We start from the raw sequence: 10,165 nt of genomic DNA on the forward strand, positions 1-10,165 counted from the left end.
TTTATAACTGTAGAGGTTAAAGTTACTATTATATCAATTTTAAAAATGTCACTGTTAGTCCGTCGGTGACTGAAAATTAAATATTTTGTATCTTTTCATAATAGGTTGACCAAAACAAAAATATACTAATAATCGAGTAACTAATTTATAATTTTCTAATTAAGTAACCAAAAAATAAATATACTAATAATTGAGTGACTACTAGTACAATTTCTCCTAAATTTTTAAAGAATCTTATGAGCCCAATTTATTAGTGTTGTGAAAAGAAAAGAAATTGATTCCACTCGTATAAGTGGTTAGGTTGATTGGTTTTTGATTCATAAGTTAAAATTGACAATTATTTTAATTAAACTAATTTTTATTTATTATATAATATGAAAATCAATTTTTTATATAAATGACTAAAATTATTCATATTTCCTTCCTACCCTACTCTTTAATTGGAAAATACATACGTTTTAACAGCTCCTCTTACATAAATAACAAATATAGATTTATTTCTAAATTGGAGAAAACACTTTTTAAGGGTATTTTTTTTTTATTCAAAACACAAAAACATAAAAGAAATGAAATCAGTTTGGTAATTGCAAGTGACGTGCTTTACTATCATTTGGTATAATTACGAGAAAAAGAAACTATAACATTATATGGAGTGTAAGTCAATATCAAAGGTTGAGAGATTGAAAGACATCACAAGACAAGTTTGACTTGGCATCATTAAGTTTTGTCCTTGCATGTATGTTTGTATTCTTCATGTTTCTTACACAACTTCCATTGCTATCCCCTTTAAAAAAAGCATATTGTGTTGATAGTAAAACGAATGAGGACACTATTGTATTTTCTTTTAACATCCAAAACATCTGCAATATTAAAAGAGAGTTCAATGGACACAACAAATTCCCAAATCATTGATGCTAGCAAATGATTAATTAATGCCTCTTGGCATAGGCTCAACACAACAATATTTCATTTCAAGGGAAGAGAAACCCAAAGTAAGATGGAAAAAAGTTTGGAAGATTAATCCCAATAAAAGATGAAACAACTTCCATGCCATTCCATTATTCTTGGGAATTTAAAAGGATCAACAAATTCTCACTATCCATGATGGTGAACACCGGCTTCACCTTCCTTGTCCTTTCGTGCTGCGGCTCTTAGTTTACGTTGCTCCTCCTTATAAATTCGGTTTCTTCGTTGAAACTGCAATAGTTTCAAGATTGATCACAAATTGATTTCGATGCACCAAAGATTGTGGAACAAAAAACAAAATTGATTTAAATCCAATATACGATGTGCCATGTAACTGATGCTCGCATCTAACAAAGTTTTCGGAGAAGAGAATGATAAAAGGCAACATGATTGTCTATGCAAACTGGCTGCCACTACAAAACTACTAAAACATCACTTCTTTGAGAATGTACTGAACCTTTTTTTAACGATACATCACACCTATTATAACTAGACATCATTTTCACTCGTCATACTGTTTTACAAGTTATAGAAAACTGACCTTTAAGCTAAACCACAAATGAAAATGCAATGATTCTGATATACTCATAAACTACACGAAAAACTGTATGAACACAAGGCTTTACAAATTCCAGAATGCTGCCTCAAAGTCAGCCATATTGATTGAGATATCAGGTTTGTAGCTCTAATGGCTTTTGAAACACATACTAAGTTAGCAGGATACTAATAGCAACATGGGCGGAAAAGCATGTATTGTTCCAATTCTTCTTTTTTCCTTGAAGTATCCAGACATCAGGACCAAGATATCAAACATCAATACAAGGAAGAACTTAGAAAAAATTAAGCATACCCGTATTTAACACATACACCTATATCTGACTCTAACATATGAGTCCAAGAAACATTGTTTATCAATTTGCAACAACATAAATGTAGTAGCAACTCAAGAAGGGAACGTAAAGATGGAATTCAAGAATCCTTCTTGAAGGCCCCTAAAGATACCATGGCGTGGATATCTTATGGGTTTCTACAAGTTGAATTACAAGAAAAGCATATTGTTGATGCGTGATGTGTGGTGAACCAACAACTTCATGTTCCCAATGAAGACTAGGACATCCATTGTCTGGTTGGTAGTCTTCTCGGGAGGATGATTTCACAGGTTACCTACCGGCTTGTTGGTGGCAGGTTTACTATTCAGGTGTCCTCTAAACTTGCTACATGTCCTAGCGCGGGTGGGGGTATAACACATATCTATACATAAGCAAAAACCCAATAGATAACATCATATCTTCCCTTTTTTCCCTCGTTTTAAGTTGATGCTACACTTTCTCTTCTTGAAAACTGAATTACATTGAAACAAATGGGAATTGTGATAAAAGAAAACCACATTATCCAACCTTGATTGCAAAAAACTAATTCATGAATCTGATGAAATCAGAAACGAAAAGCGTGCCAGTGTAGAGATATCTTGAAACTAGTCTCATTCATCTACACTACATTGGAAGAGGAAAAATGAGTCGGTATACCCATTACCATGGAAAGTTTAAAGTAACACACGAAGGGTAAATGATTTCCCAAACTATTCAAAGCTTGCTCCAACTCCTTCACTTTTCTTGAAGTACTCGTGTTTGATACTTGTGTCCAAAATGTATCATGAAACGTATCTGGACACGAATATGGGGATATGACCCTCCAAATTTTAGAAAATTGAACATATTTCTCTAGGACAGATACCTGTATCGGACACTCGCACCTATAGAAGTTATCTATAACTGAATCATAAATCAGTATGAATTGAAGAACTAAGACATTAACAAGGCAGGCGCTCAAACTATTAATGATTCATAATTAACACTAGGCTCATCTACATGGATCCAACTCACCCTTTTCCCAAATAAGGGAAAGCCAGAATCTAAACATGCTACAACCAGCAGTATCTTGGATTCAGAATTATGATTGAAACAAAACAATGTAACATTATTTAATTACAAACGATTCTCAATAAACTAATTGAGGCCGATCCCAGCCCACTTTGAAGCCTTAAGGATGATTGGCAATAATTAAGAAAGCATCAAATTCAAGGAAATTATCTCATAAATTACGGTTGAAATATTGTTAAGAAAACTAATTGGACAAAAAGAGTAAGGATATTGGGGGGCAGTTGAAATGCAGAAATCTTACCTCCTTGGAATGGTGGAGACACTCGAGATAGTCTTCACGGAGGAGAGCACAATCCTTGGGCTCTCTGCAACGGGACATACACTCGCTGAAGTCAACCCAGAAATCGTAGCACCTGCCCTTGGTGCCGTTGATTCCCCAACCAGATGCCATCTCTGTCATCCTCTTTAACTTGATTAGAGCAGATGGAATGTGAATTTGAAGCAAAATGTCCAACTTCAATGTGATTTTGCCGAGCGAGAAAACTCGATGGCTTCAGGCGGGTTTACTAAATGCCCAAATGGCAAGACGGACGGGTTTACGGGCTACCCATGGATTATGTGCGGGTCGCAATTCCATTTCTTCTTTTTGTTTATGAAAACTAGGTCAAATTCTGAGGAAGTTCCCTGTTCTATGCCTTTTTTTGGATTTAGTCCTTTTATTATAATTTTTATATAGTATTTTGAAGTGATTTTTCTCTATTTTAAATATAATATAATTACTTTTACATAATTAAAAGTCAAAATTAATTTTAAATTAAAAATAGAATTCGATTGAGTTAATCACGATCTTTTAATTTGTAAATAAAAAATCATTAAACATCATGGTTCTGATCAATTTTCAATTTTTTAAAATTTTTTTCTCAACCCTACCATTAATCTATCTAAACCTTACCAAAAAATGATAAGTATAACCATTCTAGAGTAGACTTATTCATGAGTCGAGCTATTTGCCCAGGTCCGGAAGCTTGCTTGAAATCCAGAAAGGTTTAGACAAAATTATTAGACCCAAAAATAAGCTTAAGCAAAAAATTAGGTCCGTTTCAAATATGGGCAAGGTTCAGGCCTTGAATGTTCAAGGCTCGAGCCCAACCCAACCCATTTTTTAAGTTTGTAATGTTTTATATTGTGTTGTTTTTATATATTATATAAATTATAACACATGAAAATTAAATTTATAGTATTATATAATACTATTATAATGTAAACATTAAAAAAATAAGATGACTATATATAAATAATAATAATTTATGTAAAATTATTAAATATTAAATTAGATTAAATATATATATTAAAAGTTTAAAAAATCATTTGGCCAGGCTAGAAATGGGCTTGGGTTAACCATTTACAAATATGGACAAACAGACTTAGAGAAAATTTTAGGCCCATATTTCGAGTCCGACTAGGTTGAGGTAAGCATAAAGTACGTTACTATTATACTTAGGCCCAACTCGACTCGAGCTAGAAATATCTCTATACTAGAGGTAGTGACATAACCAAAATTTTAATTTAGGGGCTAAAATTGACTTATACATTTTAAAAAGATCAAAGTACAATTTATCATTATATTTACTTATTATTTTAAAATTTTTATATAGATTAAACTCAAATATTATTATTCGGTGACCAAAATATAATATTATTATTACATTAAAATAATTAAATAAAATTTTACATTAAAAATAATTAAATAAAATTTTACTATTCAAGGATAGAGCCCTTAATTACATACGTGTTGTATTTCTATTGTTGTTTGAAGGGTGCGTTTGTTTAACAGAAAATAACTTATAAATATTTTCTATATTTTCTTGTGTTTTTTTAATGAAAAATTACATGGCCAATGGAAAATAAATCCTTTTCTTGTAAATTGACTTATCCATTTGAAAAGCATAAGTCATTTTCTAGAAAAAAATCTCTTTATGAGTAATTTTATTTTTATATAAAAATTAATTTAAGTCAAGCCTAATATTATAATAATAATTTTATCATAAATTTTAAAAATATTTAAAATTTTATAATATTAATATCAAACATTACAATGCTCAATATTATTAAACATATATATTTAATTATTTATATTCAATAATATAACCTTTCAAAAAAATATTCTATTAATATAATTTATTATTAATATTACAATTTTATTTTAACAATAAATTTATATGACAATTTATAAATATTTAATAATAAATGTTTAGTATATAAATAAATATTTTAATTATATAAATACGAGTAGGGACAAAGTCAGAAAATTTTTTTAGGGTACCAAATGTAATGTCCCGTACCCGAGACCGTCGCCGGAGTCGAACACGAGGTGTTAACAGACTTAATTCATTACTTAAACAGCTCAAATAATTTATTTTTAAAATTTTCAGTCAAGCTAGCAATCTGCGTCACAGTTGCTTAAAAATTCATATCTCGAGTTCTAAAACTCGAAATCCAATTCCATAAATTTTTCCTGAAACTAGACTCATATATCTATTTATTAATTTTTTTCTAGAATTTTTTGGTCGAGCAAATTAGTACAGTTTATTAGTTAAAGTCTCCCCTATTTTAGGGTTCGACTGCTCTGACCTCTGTGTATTACGAATCAGATATCTCCCTGTACAGAGTTTCAATGACTATGTCGTTTATTTCTAATAAAACTAGACTCAATATGGAATCTGTACATATAAATCATGACTTCTAATTATCTTTGAACAATTTATGGTGAATTTCCAAAGTCAGAATAGGGGATCCAGAAATCGCTCTGACCCTATTTCACAAAAATTTAAACATCTCATAAAATATAACTCATATCCTATTTTGTTCCATCCATATGATTATATCTCTACTATTTTTAATGAATTTTCAAACTCACATCACTGCTGCTGTCTGAATCTATTTTATGGTAAATTTTACCTATTTCATGGTTTCCATGAATTAGCTAGCAATTTAGCATACATAACACCAAATATGATCATGATTAGCCATTCCAATGGCTAATCATTACCAAGCATTTCCATACCACTCAATAACCATATCATAAGACCATATATACAAAATGATTATAATGTTATACATGCCATACTCAAAATATGCAAGCCATTATGCCAAGATGGTATACGCCTCCGATCGTTCCCGATTTCCGAGCTGGCTTGTCAACACTACAAGGAATGAAAAGGAGGAAGTAAGCATAAATGCTTAGTAAGCTCACATGCAAATAGCAAATAACACAACTATATAAGCAAACATAAAACATCATTTGCATAATCATCACCGAGACATTCATATCACATTTTCATTTATCATCTTACCATATTGTTGTTATATCGAGTTTTCAACCCGAGGGTTAAGTACATACCTGTTCAAAGTATTCATTTCACAACACTTACCAATACGTCCCTTTCATCTCGAGTATTCCTCCATTTGAGTAGAATTTTACCCGTTGAACACATCGGAATATAATTCGGATACATGGAAAGTTTGCACATAAGTGCCACATATGTAGCCAAGCTACCATGTAACCCGCCCATAAGTGAACTCGGACTCAACTCAACGAGCTCGGATGCCTAGTTACATCTCTCGAACTCGGATTCAACTGAACGAGTTCTGACATTCGCATCCATAAGTGAACTCGGACTCAACTCAACGAGCTCGGATGCCTAGTTACATCTCACGAACTCGGACTCAACTCAACGAGTTCGGACATTCGCATCCATAAGTGAACTCGGACTCAACTCAACGAGTTCGGATGTCCAAATATCCTAGTGACATGTCACTTGTATCCTAATCTATTCCTAAGGTTCAAACGGGATTTTCCTCGAACACATCTCCATGCCATCTTCCGTAAAATACCGAAACCAATACTCGGTAGCACTTTATATTTAACAAATAATTCACATAATTTGCATTTTATTCGAAAATAACCACAAAGCATATATTTCATGATAAAAATCAGCATATCATATAATTAACATCAATAACTTAAAAATAACAATTATGCTACATTATTTACACATGAACTTACCTCGTATGCGAAAATGGCTACTTTTACCATTTCATCCACAACTTGGTATTTTCCCCATTTTAGCCCAAATTTTAGTTTTCATTGCTCTATCATTTAAAATATAGTTTAATTAGGACTCAAATTATTCAAATTGACCCAAACTCATATTTTGGAAAAATTATAGTTTTGCCCCTAAACTTTCACATATTTACACTTTTGCCCCAAAGCTCGTAAATTAAACTTCAGCCTATATTCTTATGTTTTATGACATGCTGATCATTTTTCCCTTCTATGGCAACATCAAATTCTCACTCTAACATGTACTTATGACTATTAGGTATTTTTACCGATTAAGCCATTTTGCTCGTTTTCGCTTAAAACCGAGTAGTACAAGTTGTCTAACATAATTTAAAACCTCATATTCCATCATAAAACACCAAAATACACAAATTTCACCTATTGGTATTTTTCCAAATATGAACCCTAGGTTGAATTACTGCTAGCATAAGCTTAATCGAGCTACCGGGACTCAAAAACGTAAAAATCGTTAAAAACGAGGCTAGAACGAACTTACAATCGAGCTTGGAAGCTTGAAAAACCCTAGACATGGTTTCTCATTGCTACATTCGGCCATGGGGTTGAAGATGAGCAAAATTGGCTTTTAATTTTGTATTTTAATTCATTTTACCCCTAAATGATCAAAATGCCCTTACTACTAAACTTTCCAAAAATTCTATCCATGTCCAATTTTTGTCCATAGACTTAGAAATTGGTAAAATTTCTATTTAAGACCTCCTAATTAATATTTCAAAACAATTTCATACTAGAAACTTCTAGAATGCAAGTTTTGCAAATTATTCAATTTAGTCCCTAATTTCAATTTAAGCACTTTATGCATAAAATTTCTTCACGAAATTTTCACACAATCATGCAATCATATCATAGACCTTAAAATAATCATAAAATAATTATTTCTATCTCGGATTTTTTGGTCACGAAACCACTATTCCGACTAGGCCCAAAATCAGATATTACAACTCTCCCCCCTTTAGGGATTTTCGTCCCTGAAAATCTTACCAGAAAAGTGGTCTTCACTTTTAATCTCATATTCGGTGCCGAAATTAAATTGTATATTTTTACGATAGTAAAAATATAATTTCACTATTTTAATATCTATATCTTTATAGTTTTTAAAAGATTATATCAAACTTTTGTCATTTTTAGGGGGCCAAAATGTAATTTTACATTTATTAATTTAAATTTTTCTAAATTTTAAAGGAGCCTAAATGAAAAATTTTCTATTTTAGGGGGGTCAGGAACCCTGCCAACCCCCTGGCTATGCCCCTGAATATGAATATTTGTTTAAATCATGTTTAGCTTCATTTATCATTTCCAACTCTAATGTGCCACTATACACTCATATATGTAATATAAATTATGTTTTAATTAGGTATTGATTATTATTAAGTTTATATATGCAATGTTTTTTTTTTTAAAACCGGACCAATGGTTGAACCAATTAGGCCATCGATTCATCGGGCTGATTAAAAAATTATAAAAAAAGTAAAAACTCTTATTCAACCGATTTGACCACCGGTTCAATTGTTGATTCAACTAGTTTTTTAGCTGGTTCATATCGGTTCCTAGTCTAGTCAGTTCCCGATCTGACCGGTCAATTCGGTTTGATTCAAATCACATTGTATATATGGTATTGATTATTATAAAATAAATTTCAAATTTCAAGTAACAAATATATTTTGTTTCATTAAGAACAACTTTTAAATGATGATTTCAGAAAAAATTGTCAAATACAAAAATATCAAGTTTTTTAAAGAATCAATCCATTTTTAGAAATCGTTTTAATGAAAATGTTTTCAATGAAAGAAAAGCAACCTAAATTTCTTTTTATTTTGTATTTATTTTATATAATTGTATGATGTTAAATATTATTAAATTTAAAGTGAATACCTAGGAATTTCAACTTGTCCTGGGTAAGTAAAATTTTTACATAACTTGGCAAGTTTAAATGCTATGGCAAGTAGCTATTTCAAGTTGTCATTAGGCTAATTCTATCTCTAATCCAATTAAAGCACTCCTATCCATTCACACACATTATGCAAAACCAACTTTTTCTTTAATGATAATGTGTTACTAACATTGGGTACAACTTACAAGTGGGATTCACCAAATACAGGAGAGATAATTACCACTAAAATATTGAATCTTGTGATAGGTACTAGACAAGAATATAGGCCCTAATGAAACAATTATAATGACAAGTGGTTACCATCACATTCGTTGAATTAGTTAAATTATTATCAGTTTTCAATGTAGTTAATTTGATTATTAGTTTAATAATAATCAAATAAATAATTAAAATTTATAAATAATTAATAAAATTATAAATTCATTTAATCGGTTTAATTGTCAATTTTCACCTTAATTTTAGAGTTTTTATCAGATTTAAAAAATTTCACTCAGTAAACAATTCAATCCCTTTATTCGAATCGATTTGATTTTAGCAATACCAGCCTCTTATTTTACAAAATTTAATTTCAAGGATTTCAAATTATCAAAATATCTTAAATGAGCATGCCTAATACTGTTTATAAGAATTGATGAAAGAAGGTTTTGTAATTCAATATCAATGTTTTAAAAGTGGCCGAATCGCTGTTGTATTTTAGTTTATTCAGTATGATTCAACAATTGTTAAATAAAAATAAAAATTTATAAAAGAGACGAAATTTTAGTAAACAGTTGAATCGATACGTTTTTGTTTCTATTATCGATTTTTTATTGATTTATAACAATTTACTTTATTTTCCATTACCAATTCAATCTATTCAATTATCTAATTTGTTTTAATTACTTACCATTCATCCTGCTATTTGACCAAACATATTGCTTTTTCCAAAGATAGATTTAAAGCAATTGGAAGTAATGAATGAAATTCATTAAGTTACAAGTGTTTTCTCACAATAAATATATTAATTAAACTTACAATAACATAATTTTATTGTGAAGCTTTAATTCATTAACATTGCTTTTGACTGAATAAAATTCATATTTATTTTTCTTAATTTTATTTCTTTAATCTATTGCAATACTTTTAGATCTTTAAAATTATTTATTTTAATTACTATTGCATTCAATATTGTTGAAAACATTTCTAGAAATAATTGTAATGGTCTTTGCTATTGTAAAGACTTGAAAGTTATCATTAATGACCAAAAACTTACAACAAAAAATATATTTATTATCATATATTTTTCAA

General features: G+C 30.1%; 1 protein-coding gene across 1 annotated transcript; it reads right to left on the minus strand.

Moving 5' to 3' along the window:
• Positions 1–832: 832 nt before the first annotated feature.
• Positions 833–3,480, minus strand: LOC108468985 (NADH dehydrogenase [ubiquinone] iron-sulfur protein 5-B-like). The gene is made up of 2 exons (XM_017769853.2): positions 3,148–3,480; positions 833–1,197 (listed from the first exon to the last, which is right to left on the minus strand). The coding sequence occupies exons 1-2, from the start codon at positions 3,304–3,306 to the stop codon at positions 1,096–1,098; spliced, it is 261 nt and encodes an 86-aa protein (XP_017625342.1). The 5' UTR covers positions 3,307–3,480; the 3' UTR covers positions 833–1,095.
• Positions 3,481–10,165: the final 6,685 nt, after the last annotated feature.

The sequence above is a fragment of the Gossypium arboreum genome, chromosome 8 (genome assembly GCF_025698485.1).
Source record: "Gossypium arboreum isolate Shixiya-1 chromosome 8, ASM2569848v2, whole genome shotgun sequence".
Taxonomy (NCBI): Eukaryota; Viridiplantae; Streptophyta; class Magnoliopsida; order Malvales; family Malvaceae; genus Gossypium; species Gossypium arboreum.

Excerpts from the sequence above, each read along its gene's own strand:
- LOC108468985 (XM_017769853.2), bottom strand. The coding sequence starts at position 3,306 with ATGACAGAGATGGCATCTGGTTGGGGAATCAACGGCACCAAGGGCAGG. Across the intron at positions 1,198-3,147 it reads GTCTCCACCATTCCAAGGAG|TTTCAACGAAGAAACCGAAT; the intron begins GTAAGATTTCTG and ends AAACTATTGCAG.